Source organism: Lagenorhynchus albirostris, chromosome 1 (assembly GCF_949774975.1).
Source record: "Lagenorhynchus albirostris chromosome 1, mLagAlb1.1, whole genome shotgun sequence".
NCBI lineage: Eukaryota > Metazoa > Chordata > Mammalia > Artiodactyla > Delphinidae > Lagenorhynchus > Lagenorhynchus albirostris.
This window is the reverse complement of record NC_083095.1, coordinates 189,072,697-189,096,411: the sequence shown is the minus strand read 5'-3', so window position 1 is coordinate 189,096,411 and position 23,715 is coordinate 189,072,697. Positions and strand designations below refer to the sequence as shown.

Genomic DNA, 23,715 nt, shown 5'->3' with positions numbered 1-23,715 from the left:
ACTAATATGCTCTGTGGCACTCTTGGCTCAGAACAATGTTACATGGCTGCACTGTACACGCAGAGGACTAAAATTTGCTTGAATTTTACAAGTGGATTTCTCTTTTATCAAACGTAAAGTCAACAGGTCCTGTTAATTTTAAATCAACTCCGTAAGTGTAAGAAATACTGGTTAAGGCAGGATATAAAGCAGACTAAAAACATTAGATTAATTTCACTTTAAAACCTTTTTGGAAATACCCAGAGCATGGACTCTGGAGCCAAAATGGTACCCAGATCTGTCACTTAGTAGCTGTAAGACCTTGAGCGAGGCACTGAACTGTTTTATACTTCATTTTCTCATCTCCAACAGGGGGAGAGGGAATGATAAACAGTACTCTCCCAGAGTTAAGAGGATAATATATATACCATCCTCTACACTTAGAACAGTACCTAATATATTTTCAGCATTCAAAAAATGTTAGCTATTATGATAGGTCACAAATTATAATTTTTGGTATTTGTATTACAAATAACCAAGGAGTAGCGATAGTAAACACTCAAATATACAAAAAGCTTCAAAGTCCCACAGGTAATGGTGACATTTCTTTTTCTTCTCAAAGCTGGCTGATGTCATATACAGACATGGAAACCTGACTAGTATCCAAGGGTCAGATGACAATTCAAGGTGGGGTTTGTCACATGACTGCTTATTTTCTGACTAAATATCTGAAAGAGCCAAGTCACAGACACAGGAAAGCTTTGGCATCCTGAAAACAGACCAAGAAATATATGTTCTCTAATGCCCAAGTAGTAAGGTCACCTTTCAGTTCAATGCATAAAATATAATTGGTTGGTTTTAACAATATGAGTCAGACTTTTCTGAGTAGCCCTTTTCTTTCTCTTGTGAGTCAAAATGCATCTTTAACTAAGGAAACCTCATTTACTCTTATTTGCAAGCTAGCGGTAGCTGGGAGGACTCTGGAATACTTCGTGAAGTTCAGGTGCGACACCATCCACGTAATTTAAATGTAGAAAGCCTCCAAAGAAAAGAAATACTTGCCCAACTTGTGCTACTTCCTTGAGTTTTGGTAAACAGTAAAGATGAACCCTGCAACACGGCCCAAGAAGACAACCAGTTCTTTCTGTAATGATAAAGACGGCCAATTAAAGCTCCGTATCCAGCTTTTCCCCCCAAATTTAAAAACTTAAAACCTACTTAGCTGTTATCAGTGTTGTCCACAATTTACAGTCATACTGACATTCCAATTGTTTTTACTGGGGATATAATTCTAATGGAAATTACAATCATTTTATGGTTCCAAAACTAATGAAGTCAGTGAGAGATGTAAGTTATCAGAATAACTACACACCTAACTGTGTGCACATGGGGGTAATCCAGCACATCTGTGATCAAGGACACTAATTTAGAGTCACATGAACTGCACACTGCATTTGGCAAGAATTCTTATTCACAATTAAAAATTTGACAAACATGCTCATCTTACCTAATCCTCTGTAGATACAGATTGTTTTATATCTCTTAGTTATCTTCCTTCCCTTAATAAGGCTATACCAGGTAAGCGGTAGATTGTATAAATCACATGCTGGTTGATAACTAAGGTTACTACTACTAAAATGAGGCTTTTAAAAACTCTTTCCTAAATTACAGAATCAACACACAAACTATATCAAAACTCTGAACGTAGAAATGTATACAGAAAAAGGCCCCATTTCTTCTCCTTCAACCGCCTCTCCAGAGGTAACCAGTGTTTACGTTATAAGGCAATTTAATTGCTGGCAGGCTAAAACGAACGTCAAATGTATCTTCTACAGGAATTTATTAAGGCTCGCCTTACAGCCAAACATATGGCCAGTTTTGTGAAAACTTTATAGGCACTCAAAAGAAGGTTTATTCTCCATATTCAGAATGCAGAATTTAATATCTACCAATTAGACCTACTTGATTATTTTACGACTTTTTATGTCCACTTGAACTTGAAAAGTGAAATAAAGTTTACTCCTACTGAATCTCTATTTTTCCTTTTATTTCCTGTTGTTTTGCTTATGGTCATTAACATTACTTACTCAGTGAATGGCTATTTCTAATGATGAGATCTTCACTGTGGATTGATCCACAGTGCTTTATCATTTTAAAGATGCTTAGTGCCTTCCCCCTGAGTTGAACCTGTCTGCTATTAAGATCCCTATTCCTGCTTTACTTTTTATGCCTTTGATATGTGTTATTTGTTTTAACTTTTCTGAATCGTTTTTCAGATGTCTCTTTTGTATGTAATATTGAACTGGGTTTTGCTTTGTGTTTCAGTCTGAGCACCTTTTTCTTTCAACGGATGAATATAGTGCATTTACATTTATTTATACTGATACGACACATATGTTTGGTACCTGTTCTGTCATCATTTTATTTTATTATTTTGTTTTGTGTGGACCTCAAGATATTTTGGAAGGATTTATTTTCATTGGTAAATTTATTTTATATTCCATCTTATATTTCTTTAGATAATATCTAACTTTTCTATGCTGAAAAATGCTAAAATATATTCCCACTTTAAAATATATATATATGTATTTCCACTTTAAATAAACTTTTTGAGTTTAATTTTCAAAATAAAAAAAACTGTAGAATGTGTATCTCAGAACAAATATTGAATATTTGGATACTGAATGAATGACAGTATCCAAATATTGAGTTGCAGGTAGAATTAGTCACACCTTTTTCATGGAACCAATTTTTTCCTGAACAAACAACTGACGGATACACTGATTATTTAGACTTGACTACTTGGCAGGTAGACGTTATCTCAAAAATAAATGAAGTGAGCCTTTCATTTCAAGGAAAATAAATGATAGTATATGTTCACAATAACAAAGCTTTCAAATAGAAAGCAGAATTCTGGAAAACTTGGCACATCTGCCACTGTGAGGCTGACAATATTCCAAAACTTAGTGACTTTGATGATGATATTACTGATTTATGATTCTTTGATATTATAAAATAAAATGTGCCAACATTTGAAAAATCGGCAAACTTAGTAAACCAGTATTTTCCAAATGACCTACAAGATGCTACAAAATTATGCATATAGGTGAAGATTCATTCACAATGCAACACAGGCCCATGGATTTTAATGTAACTGAGTACTGAAAGTTCAAGGATAGTTTTTCAGAATCTTCATTGCAACTAACATTTTTGGCGTTTTGGTGTAGCAGAAAAATACGCACAATTATCTGAGAAGGCTATTAAAATATTCCTCCCTTTTCCAACTTTATCTATGTAAAGGAGCATTTTCTTTATATACTTCAACGAAAATAATATGTTGCAACAGACGGACTGCAAGCAGAGATGAGAATCCAGGTGTCTTCCATTAAGCCAAATAGTAAAGATTTCTGAAAACATAAAACAATGCCACGCTTCTCATGGAAGTTTCTGGCATGAGAAAATACAGGGGGTTTTCTTCATAAAAGATGTTATTCATGTTAACATGTAACAGGTTATTAGTTTTAAAAGAGTTAATAGAGATTCTTAAAATTTCTCAGTTTTAATTTTTTACAGTAAATAATTCTAGATAAACTATATAGACAAAAGTTCTTTGCACTAACCAATAATTTTTAAGAGTTTAAAGAGGTCCTCAGAACAAAATGTTTGATAAACACTAAAATACAGGAAATTAAAATACCACTGTGCTCAGCTCTATATAAATAAATTTGAATATAATGAAATGGATGATATTCTTAGGAGAAGTATTCCAAAAAGCATTCCAAAGTAAGTAGAAAATCTAAAAAACTAATTATCGCAGGAAAAATGACAGCAATGAAAACAGGGAAAGTGGCCAAAGACCTACCTGCACTACATACGCCCAAAAGGGAGAAAAGAAAAAAAGATCCAATTCACATGACTTCTACCAAGGAACAGCTTCAGGAACAGGTAATTGCAGTATTTGTAAAGCTATTTCAAAGCACTTAAAAGAAAAACTTCCAAGTACCAAAATCTGACAAAGTTCAATTAAAGCAAATCTAAAAAACTCAACTACATGTAAATTTTAAACTCTTTCTTAAACAACAGACTGATCTCACTTTGGCTATAAAACCCTAGCATTTCAGCAGTTTTTTAAAACTGGGGAAAATGGAACTTACCTTACAAAGAGTTAATTTCCTTAATTTATTAACCAAAAAAAACCAACAACCCAACAGAAAAAGAGACAAAGGGTATAAACTGATAATTCGAGGACAACAACAAAAAAGAAATATAAATGGCTTGTGGTACTCTACCCCACTAAAAAGGAACGCAAGTAAAAACACCATTTTCTCTCAAATCTCTATTAGCAAAGATCAAAGAGTTTGACAACGTACTGAATGGGCAAAGGCATGAAGAAATCCAAGGCTCCTGAGGTTGGAACTGACTGAGGGCCTTAGGGCACAATTTGGAATTGTATGAAAATGTCCAACTGCATATGGTCTAGCAATTCCACTTTCATAAAATATGTTCTACAGGCATAGCTACATACTTGCAAAATGAACCGTGCAAGACACTGAGGGTAATACTGTTTGTAATAGCAAAAAATGGAAACATCCTAAATGTCTACCAATAGACACACTTGCAAATAAATAACAGTTAAATAAACTATGATGCAGCCATACAACATACAACTATGCAGCAGTTAAAAACTATGTGTCAGCTGTACATGCAATGAAATGCACCATCTCCAAGATAAACTGTTAAAAGACTGTGTTAAAAAAATTAATCTATGCACATGTAAATGTATCTATTTTCTATCTCTGGAGGAAGACAGTACACCTCACTAGACATAACTGGTTACCTCTGGGGAGGGAAACTGATGGCTGGTCACTGACTTCTGACCACATGTTTTGTGTATGTTTGTATTTTGCCATGTGCATTTATTACTTATTGAAAAAAATTTTAATAAAGCGAATGCCTGCTCAGAATCCTCCGCCTTATCACCTCTGAATTTAATCTCACCTTTAGAAATAGGTCAAGACAAAGAAAAATTTTCCTCTACTTCCTGACAATCTTATATCCATCATATTAGAAAACACATTTGAAATTCTTTGAACCTGTTAATCACTTCTACTAGAATATAATTATATTCAGTTTTTATTTATATCAATCAGATGAAACATGTGAGAACATTAATGATCTGTGTACTTACCGAACCTTTTTCCCATTTTCAGTAATTTTTGTTACATTTAATAATCCATATTTCTCTTGACCCTATGATATGGAACAGAGGTATTACTGTTTACAGATCATTCATACAGACAGTGAAGTCCAAATTCTTACATAGGACTGAATCAAAATGATCTGGTACTCTAAATATTAGCTTAAAAGAAAAGATCAGTCAGTGTGTAATATGGTTAGTTCTAGACTACCTTAAGAATATAATTTCCTAATACTTCTGTAAAGTTTTTTCAGTTATTTTTGTAATTAAACACTTGGTCTGGGCTTCCCTGGTGGCACAGTGGTTGGGAGTCCGCCTGCCGATGCAGGGGACACGGGTTCATGCCCCGGTCCGGGAAGATCCCACATGCCACGGAGCGCTGGGCCCGTGAGCCATGGCCGCTGAGCCTGTGCGTCCAGAGCCTGTGCTCTGCAACGGGAGAGGCCGCAACAGTGAGAGGCCCGCGTACCGCAAAAAACAAAAACAAAAAAACACTTGGTCTTCTCAAGGAATAGCAGCCATAAGGTAAAATCAAATTAAATTTCCACGTGAACGCTACAAATCAGCACTGGAAAAATGATTTATGACTTCCTGTTCAAACCAAGTGATACAATGCTATAAATACCACAAAAAAGGAACTGTTTACTTTGTTGTCATTTTAGAACAGTGTAGTCTGAAAATTATTTAAGATACTAACCTACTTTGTCAGAATGTGAAAATAAGTAGGTAGAACAAATGCAGTGACTGTATTTAATAAATTACTTAAAAGTAAGTGGCACTATGCATAGAACTGGCCTTAATGTGGCATAAAGAATTCAATATGTTGCTTCATTAAACATATTATCAGATGGCAAATTGAGCTCTGGACAAACTAGATCTATTAGTCAGCTGATGTAAAAAACAGCAACACAGCTTTATCATCAAACCCTAGGAAGGCAAAAGTCACTGTGCTCAAGTTAAATGTTATCTTAAAATTCTTCCAGGTGGCACTGAAGAAGCACTTTCTCATTGCTCTAGCCTTCTATAGTCAAATGAATTTAATCAAAATGCGTTTGTGCCCACAGCAATCATCCATTAGTAAGCACTGTATGAAAATGACCAAGCAGTCAATTTTACTTCAGTTAAAACACACACACACAATACACACACACACAGGAAAAAATAGTCTCAATTCAGAATTTATTTCTAACTATTTACCTCAGCTATTTTCTCAATGTACTTTAATTAGAAAAAAACTCTTTCTTGTATGAGAGATAAACATAGCATTATTTTCTCACTAATGTCTAAAAGATAATGTCTGAAAGTTTTGCCTGGTCTGATAATAACTCACATCTATAGACAAAGCTGACAAACTATTATGTTATTCACTTTTGTTATATTGGGAACTTGGGAAATATCCATATTACTATAATTTTTTCACAAAGCGTAGGTTGGATCTCCTTAGATATGCAAGTCTGATACATTTCGTAAGAGCTCTCTGTTGCCTCTCAATAAAAATATCAATTACACGGTGATAAGTATGTACAGGACGTTAAGTAAGAACTTTCCCAATTTACCATCAGAAGCAGGGAGGGAAAGAAAAACTTTCAATGATCCAGGAACTAAGTAACATTAATCTGAGAGGATGGGCGCTGGTGATGTGAGCACAGGAACTGGAAGGGCGGAGGTGGGAACAGCCTATTAAAAAACACCAAAGCTGGAACTATGCAGGGTGAAAAAGCAGACACAGGAAGGAAATGCCAGCATCAAAACAGGAAGAAAAATGGAAGGGACAGCAGCAGTGACAGACGGCCAAAGCCTACGGGGGAAAGAGACGCTCTGGATCAGGGATTCTTACCTGAGTCATGGCTGGACCAACACCGCACATAATCGTGCGTGTACATGCATCGCTCAAGGGAAAGGCCCAGAGCTCTCATGAAATTCTCACAGGGACCAAGACCCAAGCACTAATGCTCTAAGCGGTAAGCACTCTAACGTGAACATAAAATAAGAACAAAATGTGCCATGTCCAAAACGTACCAACACAATGACCATTACCACGCGGTGTGCAAAGTCAGAGTGCTCTGAGGAAGGCATACCTAACTCCACCTGAGAGGGGAGCGGGGAAGAAGAGAAGCTTCCCAGAGACCCTGACCCAGGAGCGAGCAACAGGAGTCGGCCACACAGAAGCGACGGACAGGCGAAGGCACAGAAGCTGGAAGCGCATCATCTCTACGCGGCTTAGGTTCCCTCAGCGTACGGGGTGCAGCAGAGCAGCAGCAAGAGAGGGGGGGCAGCGGAACGAGCAAGGCGGGAGCAGGTGACGCAGCGCCACCGGAATGGTGTTCTGATAACTCCTATCAATGCAAGAGGTGCTGACGGCCTGGCCCAGGGAGAGGCCTGAGAGGGTGAAGAGGGGCCACACGTGAGAGCGACTCGGAAGGCAGGACTGACAGGGACAGGCCGGGAGGTAAGAGGCAAGATCGGGGAGACTCCCAAGCTTGAGCAGCTGGGGGCCCTCAGCTGCAACGACAAGCTTTAGAGGAGCCGTCCCTGACCCCTGCGGTAGGAGCTCCTCTGCCCTCCAATGACTGACGACAGCCCCCAGGTTGTTTCCTTCGTCGCACCTAATGCAAAGCAACGTATTATTTATTCGCCACCTACTGTCAGGCTGTCCGTCGGGACCACATCTGCTGTGCTCACCATGTATGACGGCGCCCAGCACAGCGGCTAGCATGGTGCCAGGGCTCAACACATGTGTGTTGAAGTAATTAACCAACAAAGCAGCCGTGCTATCACACTACCAAGAAATGTAAGAGAAGGTCAGTGATGGAGAAAATAAAGCTTTAACTTTTAAACACTGAAGTTCTGAATTTGACATCAAAGTGACAAGCAGGCAGATACAGGTGTAGATTTCAGGGGGGGATTTAGGCAGATTACCATTTCATACTGTTTGGTGTACTCTTCTCTACTTAATACGATTCAAAGTCAACCCATGTTTTTGTGTGGCTTACTAAAATAACTTCATAAAAATACCTTGTTAAGTCCTTTAAAAACTGCCCATACTCACACATGAATATTTCTTAGTCTAAATATGTCGATACTCTAAGGGAAACTTCGTGTTGAAAATAAGCAGGAATGTTTTAATATGAACTGGCAAAATATGGTTAAATTTTAACCAAAAATATTGTAGTAAGATTGTCCTATCCTAATTAAGGCAAGAAAACAATAAAATGTCAGTTCTATTGAGTAATCTGGGAAAACTTCCACAGGTTCATAATCACTTTGCAGGCTCCAGAATTTCTAATCAATTTTACATTCATTTAGTAAGATAAGCATTTCCCAGTTTTGGCTAATAATTATTATATATCAAAATCAATACCTCCCATTAAAATCTTTATCTTTGGTTAATCATGTTATAATCATGTAATAAAAAGATTCTTTCTCTGCAGAGTAAGTAACCTGGCCCTGTGATATGCTGAAAAAGAACCAGCGTGACAGAACTTCCAGAGCAGGCAAATCCATGCAGACCTTCAAACTAGAGGCTGCCATGCAGAGGGGAGGAGAGGTGGGGAAAGGTGCAGTGACCGCTTAACGGTAGGGGTCTCCCTCTGAGGGGATGAAAGTGTCCTGAAACTGGGCAGGAGTGACAGCTACACACATTTTAAGTACACTAAAGCCACTGAACTATATACTTTAAAGTGGTTAATGGCTAATTTTATGTTATGTGGATTTCACCTCAATTAAAAAAAATGTTTAAAGAACCAGTGTTACAAAAATTGTTAAAATCATGTTTTTAAAAAAGGTTTTAGAATAGTAATATTCAATGAAAAAAAATTAGCCGATTTGTCCACTAAACCCTTTTGGTAACGAACGTGTTGAAATGCCCTTTTCTCCAAAGTGGGTAAAGCATTTTAATACCATAATTGGAAACACAAGGTCAAAAGTTCAAGTTTCCAAATTATATACTTAAAATTGTATTCAGTATTCAGTAAATGAGAACTTTAAATGCATATCCTCATAGGCACACTGGGACAAACAGAGATGAGGTTCTTAGATCAGCCTACAAAATCCTGTTTAATCCACGTGTGGCAGTCATATTTTAGAGAAATACCAATTTTAAAAAAACGTATACACTACCTATTTCAAAAAAGGACTTGAGGGCCTCCCTGGTGGAACAGTGGTTGAGAGTCCGCCTGCCGATGCAGGGGACATGGGTTCGTGCCCCGGTCCGGGAAGATCCCACATGCCGCGGAGTGGCTGGGCCCATGAGCCATGGCCACTGAGCCTGCGCGTCTGGAGCCTGTGCTCCGCAACGGGAGAGGCCACGACAGTGAGAGCCCCGCGTACCGCAAAAAAAAAAAAAAAAACAGGACTTGAAGTGACTATGAAAAATAACAATGCATTTGAAAACTGGAAATAAGACAAGAAAAAATGAACATGTTTAAAATTTAGATTAAGGGATGAAATTTTAATCTGGTTTGATTGGAGGAGACTGAATGAAAGCATCATATGCTACGTGAACAAAGCCTGTCCAACAAGACCATGTGTTCTACGACTCCACGCATGTGCAGTGTCCAGAAGAGGCAGACCTAGTGAGATAGAAAGCACATTGCTGGCTGCTTAGGGCTTGATGGGATGTGGAAGCAGAGGGGTGACAGCAACGAGTACTGCTTTTTGAAGTGATGAATGTTCTAAAATGACTGTCCTGATGGTTGCACTTATCTGAACATACTAGAAACCAATGAACTGTACACTTTAAACGGGTGAACGGTGTAGTATGTTAGTCATATTTCAATACGGTTTTAACAAAAAAAAAATTTAAAAAGAGAGATTCAATAGGCAATCTGCAGAGATTTAAAGATGCCATGAGGTAACTAACACTGATTACGATGTCAGTTTCTTTTTCTTACCACTAAGGCTTTACACCAACCAGATTTTAACTCACAAAGAACCAAAAAAAAGAAATCTGCTTGTATTAACTGGGTAAGAGTGGGAAAGACAGGCAAAAGACTCCATTCAAACAGGGCAAGAAGAGAAGAGGGAGCAGAGGCTGCAGGAGGAAAGAAGAGACTCTGGGGAGCAGAAGCCCGGGGGGGCCAGACTGGGGCTTGGGGGGAAGGACGCTGCACACTTACAGGGAAACAGAACAGCCTCAGCAGAATTAACAGAGCCGTTCCTGTTTTCCACCCAAAGGTAAATGAAGAACGAAACAGAACCCTGCTGAGGCAGTTCCTTGCCGTGGCCACCAGAGGGGACCCTGAGTCTGGGGCAGTCAGGTGACTGGCAAACTCTTGTGAAAGGGGTAACTGCCTGAGGGAATAATTTGCAAACTGTCCTTTTAACTCCCATGCGAACACTTATAAACTCATGTTTCCAGGATTACCAAGAAATTCCCTTTTACCAAAATGTAAATAATTTATAAAAGGTCTTCTCAGAAGTTACATATTACCCATATTTAAAATAAGTTAAAAAGCGTTTCTAAAAAAAAAAAAAAAAGCGTTTCTGCCTCTTTTCTAGATGGATGGATAGATTAAGAATACTGCAGTAATAGCACCTTACATTCGTACAGGAAATCCTGACAATACCACTAAAATCATGTTTACTTTGATCTTTATTTAATGTTCATGCACCCAGGACTGTGTTAAATAATGCAAAAGATAAAAAGTATTAGAAAGCAGCCCCTCTCTATCTCTCTGAGTCCCTTCAAAGTTTAAACCCTTAGCAGAGAGCTGAGGGGCACATGAGGTAACTTTCACACCATTAACGCCATCAGTGACTTGAGAGCTCAAAGAAAAAGAAGAGATGCTATTATGCTGAGGTTAGTGTGGGCAGGCCCTAAGGGGTCATCCCACTGGTCAGCACAAGATTAACTGTAGGTGCAGAGAGGCTGAGGACCACGGTAGGCAGGGAAACCACCTGTGCAATATCAGCAGGACGGGTGGACAACACGTGATAGGAACCAAAAGACCTGATTGCTCAGGGGATGGAGAAAAGAGCCAGACAAGGAAAACAGCATCTGTGAGAAACCTGTGCCTCTAGAAAATCAGAAGTAACCTAATAAACAAGAGTCTATTATAGTTTCTTAAAATTAAGGAAGTAACAATAAAAGTTTGTCTTCTGGAAAGCTTTAAAAGTTTCATTTCTTCCTTTTAGCAAAACCCCACAGAACAGCGGCTCTATGGCACTGGGGTTACGCTGGCCCTGCTCTAAGGAGTCTTTTCCTTGTCTAGTGGGGAAGACATTAACTGAGGGTTGGAAGTTCCTACAAGAAATAGGAAATGAGAAGAGTTACTCGATTTTATGGAATCAAATAACATATAATTAAATGTTATTAAGAGTATCACAGGGAAACCTGACCAAATCTAGAGGATCTGAAGAAAATTCCGAGCCTGAACCAAGCTCTAAGGAATGACCAGAAGTTGACCAGGCAAAGACGTCGGGGAAGATGGGTTTCAGTGAGTGAAGGGGCTGGAGCTGAAGAGCAGGCTCCTTTGCAGAGAGGAGAGTAGCAGGGCTGCAGGAAAACACACAAGTGGGGGCAAGGAGGGGGTATGAGGACCCGGGACAGGCGCAGTGTTGCAGAGCTCGTCACAAAGTTGCATCCTCCTTCTAAAATGAAAGAAGAGCCACTGGAGGGGAAGAGCAGAAGGGGCAAATCACAGGCTAGACTTGGGGACGGGGGCGCTGCAAACACCAAGATCAAGTAGGATTCCTCCAAAGTTACGACTGAAGAGAAGGGCTTCCCTGGTGGCACAGTGGCTAAGAATCCACCTGCCAATGCAGGGGACACGGGTTCGAGCCCTGGTCCGGGAAGATCCCACATGCCGCAGAGCAACTAAGCCCGTGAGCCACAACTACTGAGCCCACGTGCCACGACTACTGAAGCCCACGCACCTAGAGCCCGTGCTCCACAACAAGAGAAGCCACTGCAGTGAGAAGCCCGCGCACCGCAACCAAGAGTAGCCCCCACTCACCACAACTAGAGAAAGCCCGCACGCAGCAACGAAGACCCAAGGCAGCAAATAAATGAATGAATGAATAACTGAAGAGAAGTCACTGTATCGCCAATATTACCTGGCCTAGGCTGGGCAATGCATATGACAGCTTAGCGGGGGGGCGGGGGGTGGGGTGGGGGGGAAGGCATCTAAGGCTCGTTAAGGAGGGAAATGATTCTTACCTTTGGACTGCTGGCCTGAGGAAGGAAGGGTGAAGTGTAATTTGACAGTATTCTCCAGGGATTTTTATATTTATGTTTAACAGCCAAACATAAATTCACTGCTTACAAATATGGTATATAAGTTGATCACGAAGATACCATATTTTACATAAAAGGGGGAATTTTTAAATCAATAAAATCTGATTTTTAATTTAAACCTATTATCTGATTATTTTTGAAAGACCAATGAACTTTAATAGAAGCCCAAGAGGTATTTTTAAACATTACACTTAGAGAAAATTAATTTACTGAAACTGATTGAAGTAATTGGACTATATTATCTATAAGCTGCTATCATACTAACTGTATCTTGGTTCTTTGGTGAAGAGGGAGAAGACTCATTTTCAGGATAGCAGGGTTTTGAGGCAGTTGGAGATTCCTACAAGAAATAAGTAATGAAAAATGTTACTGTATTTCATATAATTATATTTCTCCCTCTACTGACAGTGGGAAAGCTTAATAAGGGACGCTAAGAAAAATTTTTTCGTAGTTATTTCCCTTCTATATTCAGCTACGGAACTAATATGGTACAGATGTGAAAACTACAGATATCATAAACTTTATGAAATACGGCATATTTTATACCAATTACAGTAAATTTAAATACCGCATACGGAATTACTCAAAAGAAATGATGCATGTTGCCTTAAAATCATGATGTTGCATCAGCTTAAATTAACCATATTTAAAATAAGTAAAATCCAAACACTTACGGATAAAAATGTAACAGTCCCCATACTAACTTGCTCTTGGTATGAATCCTGGTTTAGGATTTAGGATTAGGCAAAGAATAGTCACAGGAACTACTTGGCAACTGCCAGAATGAGAACTTGTATTAAGAAATTAAATTGCTATTAATATTTAATATAATTTATAGCTAACTTTCCAATTATTAGAAATAAGCAAGATTGTTTAAAATGCAAAGAAGAAACCTCAGATACACAGATTAATAACTCACCAGGAAAAAAAAATATTTTAATGTCTAAGCCTACAAGAATATATAATAGGAGCAAACCAATAATGTGCATTTTTAAAGCAATTCTGCTTTGTTAATATTAAAACATGGTATGTGATTTCTACCTCAGATATCTGTAAAACTATTCATGGAGGATAAGACTGAAAAAACATTTTTTGGTACCAAGAGCCACTGGTAGCCAATGGTACCAATGGTATCTACCAAGCTCCATTTTTCTCTGTTCTCCTAGAAGCTCTGAATAATTTCAGGAAACGAGAATTAGGAAAATCATATGCCAATGTCTATTACTATTTTTCCTATAAAACCAAATAATTTACTTGACATTCATCTTCGCATCTGTATCATCTACTTTACTATACTTATGAAACCGGATAACGTACTGTTGATAAGCCTGGGAATTTGTATTAAATCACAATACAAAACACCATTAATAAAATCCATTCACTTAGAAAAAAGTCTTCAGGTTTATATCCTGTACAATTTGTAAATACAGAAACCAGGTAGCAGTGAAACTGTACAGGGAAAATCCTTGAAGGTAACAACCTTAAAATCCAAGACCTACACTATAAATGGAGAAAACATTAAAATCATTATCAAATATATCTTTATAAAAATTAATTACATGTAATGTCCAAATATCAGTTTAGCTTCATTTAAGTATTTTTTCTAACAGCTTCAGATGTTTTACTTTTCAATTTCTTGACTTCTAAAAGCGTCTAATATTAAAACACTCTGAGAAAAAGAGGAAAGATTTGATGACCCATAAACTGTAAAATAAGTAATTGAATAAAATGAATGGTAATTACAACTTATTTTTCATGGCATTATCAGTCCTACAGAAATGAAAACCATAGCAAATGTAGTAATAATGTAAACACAACAATTATAATTATTATAATCAATTTTACATTTACCCATTTGTTTATGTATACTTATAAATGTATATGCACATATAAATACATCTTAATGTCTACAAGCAGCAGGTTTTGGTAAAAATCATACACAGGCAGAAACAAACAGATGTATCCATACACACACACACACACACACACACACACACACACACCTAGCTCCACCAAGGTTGTCTGGCAACCGAATTAGGACCCATATCATCATAACAACATTCACTACATAGTATTAGGTTTCTCTGATTACCTTTCAAGTTATACGCATTTCACCCCTTATCATATATTAGTCAGCTAGTTTGTTCTGGTATAGTCCCTCTTTTATAATCTCAAATCTTAAAATCGTGTATACTGTGTAATGATAAATAGAAGAGTTTACTTGGTGAAGTAGCTATCTATGACTCCATTTATAAAGGTGGGGGGGAGACATGTCTACCAAAAATAAGTAGAGCTCTGGTCTCAAGAAAATCACGTTATCACATGCTGAAACAATTAGATGAAAAAGGATACATAATAAGAACTTCATGCAGGTTATTCTAATAATAGACTGAAAATGAATCTCAAGAAAGATTATAAGGGAGTAACACATTTTAAGTCTACCTCACTAAAATAACCATTCCTTTTGTTCTAGTACGAAGAGACAGTAGAGTTGGCTCAACAACGGCTTTCGCACTAGAGCTTTCATTACATACAGTAGGAGCTTTCTGTATACACTGAACTGTAATCTGGTTCTTGGAGTTAAATGAATTTTTCTATTAAAATCTCTAGGACTCTTACCTACACAGGTTAACCTCAATGCTAGTATACTGGGTTGGCCAAAAAGTTCGTTCGGGTTTTCCCACAAGCGCTTATGAAAAACCCAAAGGAACTTTTTGGCCAACCCAATATTTTCAAGCATTCTTCAATAGACAGACTCCAAAATTTCATTCCTTTAATATGCCCCCTACATTCAACCACATCACATCCTTACAAATAGAAATCAGAAGTACTTGTCTGACTGACTGACTGAGATAATTTAGAAAGGCATTTAGGACTGAAAGCATACAAACACAGAGAAATATGCCTCAGGAGAGTTCATCCTGTTTTCACTAACTACCTAAAAATGCAGGAAACATTAATTATGTCAAAGGAGCAGCCTGGTGGTAAAATAACAGAGTCCCCAGCGACCAATATTTTAGCTTTAGGGTGTTTCCACCACCCTCAGATTTTAACATTAGTATGTCTGCTGTTCTACAAATTCGTACTAATTTCCTATTCTATCCCCAAAATGAAGTCACAATGTAAACATGTAACTCACAAGGAAATTCAAAACTTCATGGCTTTTCCAATCTCATGTTTGCATCAAAATCCATTCCCTGGGGCTTCCCTGGTGGCGCAGTGGTTGAGAGTCCGCCTGCCGATGCAGGGGACACAGGTTCGTGCCCCGGTCCGGGAAGATCCCAAATGCCGCGGAGCGGCTGGGCCCGTGAGCCATGGCCGCTGAGCCTGCGCGTCCGGAGCCTGTGCTCCGCAACGGGAGAGGCCACAGCAGTGAGAGGCCCGCGTACCGCAAAAAAAAAAAAAAAAAAAAAAATCCATTCCCTATTTGAAACAGAGAACATGACTTCTCAGAAGCACTTGTGCAAATAGCACTTAGGGGAACAGGAGGAGCAGGGTTCCAATCTTCCCTGGGATGGGAAAGTTAGTTAAACGTCTTTACCGTTAAACCTCCTAGAGACTGAAGACAAACAATAACGGATATGTGACTTTAAAAAGAGATTATGAAAAAAAACCTGTCACCTACTAGGCCCAAATGTATCATGGAACACATCGTTATGCCACATGTAAGTCAGTCCGTTGTGCAAAACTCAAAAAACTTCAATACCAAACCCCACTCCAGGACAAACTGATATGACATACGATAAACCAGTCATCACCAAGGTATGAGGTTCAGCTGAGGAGAAAGTACAGCAGAAAGAACTTGGCAGAGTCCGCAGCAGATGTTCTCAGAAGGTCCTACCTTGTCATTGGCGTCCAGCACAATGGTGCTATGTCTCCACTTTGTCAGCACTATTGGTTCTTGCAGCCGCCTGTCCAGACTCCTACTTTTAATAATTTCTCTTTGCTGCTGAGATGAGGCATTATACTAAAGAAAACAAATTATACCTCATAAATAATAGAAACAAAAGTGGAATCTAAACATGCTGGCTCCGAGTGACACATGGTGTTAGGCAAAATCCACCACGTGACACTAACCTGAGTTTTCTCATCTTTGACCAGCACTGTGACACAATCAAGAAGATCACAGACTTGGGTACTGGAGAGACCAAGTTAATGTTATCTTTGGCAAAACACTTAATCTTCACAAGGCTAAGTTTCATCAACTATAAAACAGATATAATGGAAATAGGGTTCTAAGGATTAAGCAGTATAAAAAGCGCCAGATGTAGCCCTGATAGGTTCTCAATAAATATTAGTAGTTATAATTTATAAAATTAGGTCACTGGACAAATTAATTTTTTAAGGTTCCTTCTACTTCGAAAATCCACATGAATTCAATTTGTGGTTTAGGTTTTTTTAAAGATGCTTTCATATACAACAGTATTCTCACATTTAAAGGAGTTTTTGTTTTTACTTTTACTTTCCACATATAGGCCAAACACACTATTATTTGTTTCTCTGAAGTGGTGAAACATAACCGAATCAAAAGGCAGAGACGGTACTCCTTCCAAACACCAATCCTGAACATACCAGTTGTGTACAAAGGATAAGTAATAACTACCAACTGAAAATGAAATATAAAATTAAGAACACATTATCAATAAGGTATTAGGTCTTGTGAGTATCTGAAATGTCAAGTAGACCACCAGGCATAAACATCTGAGAAATGCGAGGTTTAAGAGTTATGCTGTTTTATACAGGCAGTTTTAATAAATTATAAATAATAAATTATAATAAAATGACAAAAGAAAATTCATCTACTTTTTAAGGGATACATCCTTCTCCTGAAACCAAAGGATACCTGATATCTACTTCTCTAAAAAGCCCAGTAAATCTTAAATTTTAATGACTCGTAATTTCAGTGAAATGTCTTATTATATGTTACACTACTAAATCTCAGTAATATATTATTTATATTGTTTTTAAAATTTAAAAACCTTCCAACATCTTTCTCCATAATATGCCCTTTCTTCACTTTCCAAAATGAGTCCAGACAGGTCCCCCAAACTGTTTCCAAAGCCGTTACTTCGTTTTTTACATTAAAAACTTGCCAAAGCCGGGCAAGCACATGTGTGTATGTTTTTCATTCACTGCTGCTTAACAAACCGCCATCGTAAAATCTGTCACAGAAGTTAACACAGGGATCACTTCTAGAATGAACAAAGATGAAGCTTAAAGGCTTCCCCCCCAAAAATTCTGCGCCGTAAATCACTAAGTGAAGAGAGACTGAGTTATTAAGCAGAGCTCCTTCCAGACAATCATCATTAGCAATAATTAAAATGTGTAGATGCGTGTAAGCTTGTGTATGAACTTTAATGGATACCTACCCTAGCTGTTGAGCTTTATAACTACAGTTGTTTAGAAATCCTTTCCAAGGGGCAAGAAAAATAATGTAAAATTTAACTGGGTAATATTCACAATTTAAAAGGTGCTGGTAATTTTATTAGGCAACAGTATGTTGATAAAAGCAAATAAAGCACCAATAAAATGTCATATAAAATCTAGTGTAGACAGAAGACAAAAATAAAGTGTCACATAATCAGAGAAAAGAAAAATAAGATGACACCACAGCTAAAATACACACACACACACGTATAGTTAAACAAGATGGCTAAAACAACATTTTAGAAATCTTTTTAGAACACCTTTTTTAAGAATTTTAATTGCAATTTTATTTGAATTATTTCAAACATACAAAAGAACAGCGACTATAATAAAAAACCCACCACAAGTTTCAGCATATCTAACATAAAACAGGTACCTTTTTTTTTTAAAGAAAAAAAAATACTAGAGTCCTCTGAAGACATCTTCCAGATTCCATTCCTCTCCCTCCCTCCCTGACAGTACCATATAGTTCAGTGCTCACCATTCTCACGCACTTCACACTTTAGTACATATGTATGTATCTGTAAATACACAGTACCTGTAAGCTTTTAGATTTTATAAAAGTGGAATATCACATGCATCAATCTTCAACTTGCTTTTTCACTCAACATGTTTTTATTAAAACAAAAAAGCCTGCATCCATATTGGTGAGTATGCAGCTCGAACTCATTTGTGTTTCACTTCTATGTAACACTACATTATATGCAGACACCACGATTTAACCATTCTGTTGTAAATGGACATGTCCGAGGTGGTAGTACTAATTACACTTCTACCAGCAGAACATAATACTTTGGACTGCCCTACTTGGTACTGTTGAACTTATATGCATTTGTGTATAAAAAATAAATGTATGCACACGTGCACAAATTTTTAAAATTCTATTAGAAGAGTGAAATGTTATCTCTTTTGCATTCTCTGATTACTTATAAATTTGAACATCTTTTCATACACTTATTTCATGAATCTCCTCTTCTCTGTATTGCTTAGTCATATACTTTGCCTGTTTTTGACTGGGTTCTCTCTCTCACTAGTGTGTACAGAAACAACCAAGAGGCTCTTTATATATTTAGGCTTCTAAGGCTTCGTAAGCTATGTGAGTTGAATGTAGCTTTTCCGAGTCTGAAGCTCATCTCTTGCCTTTTGTGTATGGTATCTTTTGTATCAAAAGGTGTTCTGTTGAATTTTATGTAGTTGTATCTGTCCATCTTTCCCTTTATAATTTTTCCTTATATATTCTTGTTTAAGAAATCCTTCCCATTCTTAAGTCAAAGATATTCTTTGACATATTCTTTAGCTATTAAAGTTTTGCTTATTACGTTGACAACTGTCATCTACCTGGAATTAATTACTAGGTGTGAAGTCAAGATCTATGTTTATTTCATTTCTTCATGTGAATAACCAATAATCTTCCCAACATTTATTGCACAGCCCACGCTTTATCTGTTAATTTGTGATGCCACATCTGAGATTCCTATTCTGTTCTGCTGGTCTATTTCTCTACACATGTGCCCACAACTTAATCACTACAGCAGGAACCCCATCCCTACCCCCAGATTCTCCCTACTTAGGAACATTTTGGTTCTTCATAGACCTTTGTTTGCAAATAAAATTTACCATCAGTTCAAGACAAAAAAAAGGTAGGGACGGCGACAGGAAATGGAAATACAGTGAACTTACTGATCAATGGGGACATTTATAAAATTAAGCGTCCCAACCCAAGGTCATAATGGTGTATTGCACCATTTCAGGTCACCTTTTATGTCCCTCAATTCTGCTCTGAAATTTTCTTCATTAAGATCTTACAAACCAAACCTTCTGCAGGCGTATTCTTAGTTATGACTCTTCTTAGTGTTGCTGCTGCTTCTAATGTAAAAAAGATCTTTATTCCTATCACATTTTCAAATTGACTTTTTATTAGAGACATGGGTGCTTTTTAGGTTGATTTTAATATCATCGCTCTTCAGTTTGCCGAATCTCCTGATTTTCTAATAATCAAAAGAACTGAATCTTTCATTTTTTTTCTTATTTTATTGTTGAATAGAAACACTGATGGAAAAGTTACAGTCTAGGTCCTAACTCTATTGGCAAAGCTTCTGTAATCGCACCATGAAGTATGAGATTTACTGTTGATTATATGATAAATAACCTTTAGCATGATGTAATATATCATTACATGTGAAGTGATCTTTTTGTAGAAACATATAGTTGGGTCATGGTTTTTTGTCATTTCTGAGAATCTTTTAACAGCTGTGTTTAAACCATTTACACTTAATGTAATTATTTATATGTTAGGATTTAAGTCTATTTTATTTGTTTTCTGTTCTGTTTATCATTCCCGTTTCTCCTTTCTGGCCTTCCTGTGGACTACCCTGAGGAGTTTTTACTATTATAGTTTAATTTACCTGTAGTTTCTTGAGTCTATCTCTTGTTACAGTTTTTTAGTGCTTGCTCTAGGGATTACAATGTACATACTTAATTTCTCTCAGTCTACCAACATCAGCATTTTACTATTTCAAGTGAAATGTGGAAACCTTACCAACAATTACATCATAGTACTCTCCCCTCTCTATGATATAGTTGTTTTAAATATCATCTCTGCCTACAATGAGTACTTCTTCAGAAATGTTATAATTTTTGCTTTAAAGGTCAAACATAATTTTTAAAACTCTCCTCAGATATTCATGCTTCCCATTGTACTTTCTTCATTCATAATGTTCCAAGTTATCTTCATTTATCATTTCTCTTCTGTTTTAAGGACTTCCTATAGCAATTATTTGAGAACAAGACTGCTAGTAATATATCTCTTAGTTTACTTTCATCTGAAAATGTCTTCATTTCACCTTCATTCCTGAAGGATATTTTTGCTGGATGTACAATTATGGGTCGACAGGTTTTTTTTTCAGCATTTGTAAAATGTTACACCACTTCCTTCTGGCTTCACGGTTTCTGATAAGACATCCATGCCATTCAAATCATTATTACCCTACAGGTACTATGTTGTTTCACTGAGCTGCTTTCAAGATTTTTTTTGGAGGAGGAAAAAGGGAATTCATTAATTTTCAGAAATTTGATTACAATGCATCTGGATGTGGATTTCTTTGAGTTTATCCTGTTTAGTACTTATTCAGCTTCTTGAACCTGTTGATTTGTCTTTTGCACATTTGGGTGTTTTCAAACATTGTTTCTGCATATATTTTTCAGCCTCACACTCTTTCTCCACTTCTTCTGGAATTCTGATGAAATGAATGTTACATCTTCTGTATTTTCCCACAGATCTCTGAGGCTCTGTCCATTTACTTAAGATGTATTTACTCCTTCTGGATCCAGGAGGCTAGCCTGGTGCATGCCTCTCATGGCAGTGGCAGAAGTGGAAGAGCAAGCCCTGGCACACAAGCCCATTTCAATACCATGTTTGTGACACATTTGCTCATGTCCCACCAATGGAAGCAAGTCACATGACTAGACTGGATTCAGTCATGATGGTAACAGCAGGACAATACGCCCCATCCACAGTGGGAGGCCACTACAAAGGTACACAGCAGACAGCACTGATACAGGAGTGGGTAAGGAATGGGTCCAATGCTGCGATCTGAACAGCAGGACAATACGCCCCATCCACAGCGGGAGGCCACTACAAAGGTACACAGCAGACAGCACTGATACAGGAGTGGGTAAGGAATGGGTCCAATGCTGCAGTCTGACACCACAGGTAATCTGGTTGTCTACCCTTTGATGGCTTTTAAGATTGTCTCCTCTGCTGAACTTCCATAGATCCAGTAAAATCTGTCAACACGTGTATTGATTTTTCTCTCTCCTGGTCTGTATTGAGGGCATATTTTCCAGTTAAAAATGCATGCCTGGGGCTTCCCTGGTGGCGCAGTGGTTGAGAGTCCGCCTGCCAATGCAGGGGGCACAGGTTTGTGCCCCAGTCTGGGAGGATCCCACATGCTGCAGAGCGGCTGGGCCTGTGAGCCATGGCCGCTGGGTCTGCGCGTCCGGAGCCTGTGCTCCACAACGAGAGAGGCCACAATGGTGAGAGGCCCACGTACCACAAAAAAAAAAAAAAATGATAGAAAATAAAAAGTGCATGCCTTCCTTTAGTTTTAGAAAATTCCCAGAAATTATATTTTCCAATACTATTTCTCTACCATTTCCTCCATCTTCTTCTTCTAGAATTCCTGATATATGAATGTAGGAAACTTCCCACCCATCTTCCATTTCTCCTAACTATGCTTTAATATTCGTTACCTTCCTATCCCTCTGTCTATAGTTTACAATATCCACTGCACTTTATATTTCAATTATTTTTTTTCTATATCCATGTATCTTTATACTAATAATATTTTTCTTTAAACTGACTTACTCCGGGACAAAGAAAACTAAAGTCTATCTGGTAGTTGACACTACAGATATGTCTGCTACTTACACTTGCCTTCTAAAACATTAAAATAATGTACCAATTAAAGTTTAAATGTTTGCTCAGATTTCACTTAAAATTATCTGAATACTAGTAGTGATAAGTATATGACCAACTATGAAACCTACTGCTTTAGATAAACTCAGCCCTGGTGCACTTATCTAAAGAGAGAGAGCCAATGAGACCCTAGATCTCATTGCCACAAGCTGCTAATGACTGACTCAATTACAACACACATCTACATACAAGAATAAACTTGAATACTGAGTTGCTTTTCTTTCTTTAAAAAAAAATATAAGACCAACTTCACGTAGAAGACGCAATATATTCAAGGAAACTACTGGCATTATTGGCACTGAAGGGGACACTGTATCCAGGAACAATGAAAAACTGATTTCAAGTTAAACCAAAAGAATTTTTAAATAGGGATTATCAGTATTATATAGCTATAAGATAATGCACATCTTAGAAAAATTTAGCCAAAGGATTCTCGATGAATTCTGAAAAAACTAGTCTTGCTGCTTTTTAGAAGTTGAATAAAAATTTAAAAGTGAATCTGCTGTAACCATTTTCAGATATTATTTTATCTACTATTTCTAAACAGAAATCCAGTGTTAATGTTTATTACCTTTGGCAACTCCCATTCTGACCGAGATCCATCTGCACTGTAGTAATATTGTCTACCTTGATCGTCAACATGCTTGAGCCACTATAAAGACAAAACAGGTGTTATATTTTAAATGTACATAAAATTGAGTTTAAGCCTATACAACCAGAGATATTAGATGACATTCTCATGAATTTTATTCTACTTGCTCAAGACCATTGCAAAAGAAATATAACAAAACCTATACTAACAGACTTGCATTTTAAGTTTGGTAAAAATAAGTAAACTAGGGACTTCACTGGTGGTGCAGTGGTTAGGAGTCCGCCTGCCAATGCAGGGGACACGGGTTCAAGCCCTGGTCCAGGAAGATCCCACATGCTGTGGAGCAACTAAGCCTGCACACCACAACTTACTGAGTCTGAGCTCTAGAGCCCACGTGCCACAACTACTGAGCCCATGTGTCACAACTACTGAAGCCCGCACGCCTAGAGCCCAGGCTCCACAACGAGAGAAGCCACCGCAATGAGAAGCCTGCGCACCGCAACACAGAGTAGTCCCCACTCGCCACTACTAGAGAAAGCCCGCACACAGCAACGAAGACCCAGTGTAGCCAAAAATAATTAATTAATTAATTTTTTTAAAAAAGCATATCTCCATTTATTCCCAAGGGTCTTATTCTTTAAACTAGCACAACAACCCATTACCTTCTCTGATGATAAACACATAAAATTTCAAAATGCATTCTCAAACTGGTTGATGAATCATAAAATACTAGATTCATGGTTTTTGTTTTATGTAACTTGGTTATAAAAGAAAAAGGAGTGTAGGAAGTGAGGTGGTATGTCATA

At 37.7% G+C, this 23,715-nt stretch overlaps 1 protein-coding gene across 5 annotated transcripts in view; it reads right to left on the bottom strand.

The window, feature by feature from the left end:
• Positions 1-23,715, bottom strand: part of ARHGAP12 (Rho GTPase activating protein 12) — a 109,983-nt gene that overhangs the window by 18,282 nt on the left and 67,986 nt on the right. For 3 of the 5 annotated variants that reach the window (XM_060162738.1, XM_060162757.1, XM_060162776.1), the window contains 6 exons: positions 22,889-22,969; positions 16,255-16,380; positions 12,679-12,753; positions 12,336-12,350; positions 5,168-5,229; positions 1,042-1,123 (listed from right to left, as the gene is read on the bottom strand). In XM_060162738.1, the coding sequence (XP_060018721.1) occupies positions 1,042-1,123; positions 5,168-5,229; positions 12,336-12,350; positions 12,679-12,753; positions 16,255-16,380; positions 22,889-22,969 (441 nt within the window). The remainder of the gene's footprint in view (positions 1-1,041; positions 1,124-5,167; positions 5,230-12,335; positions 12,351-12,678; positions 12,754-16,254; positions 16,381-22,888; positions 22,970-23,715) is intronic. The other 2 variants (XM_060162748.1, XM_060162767.1) reach the window with 1 other exon arrangement.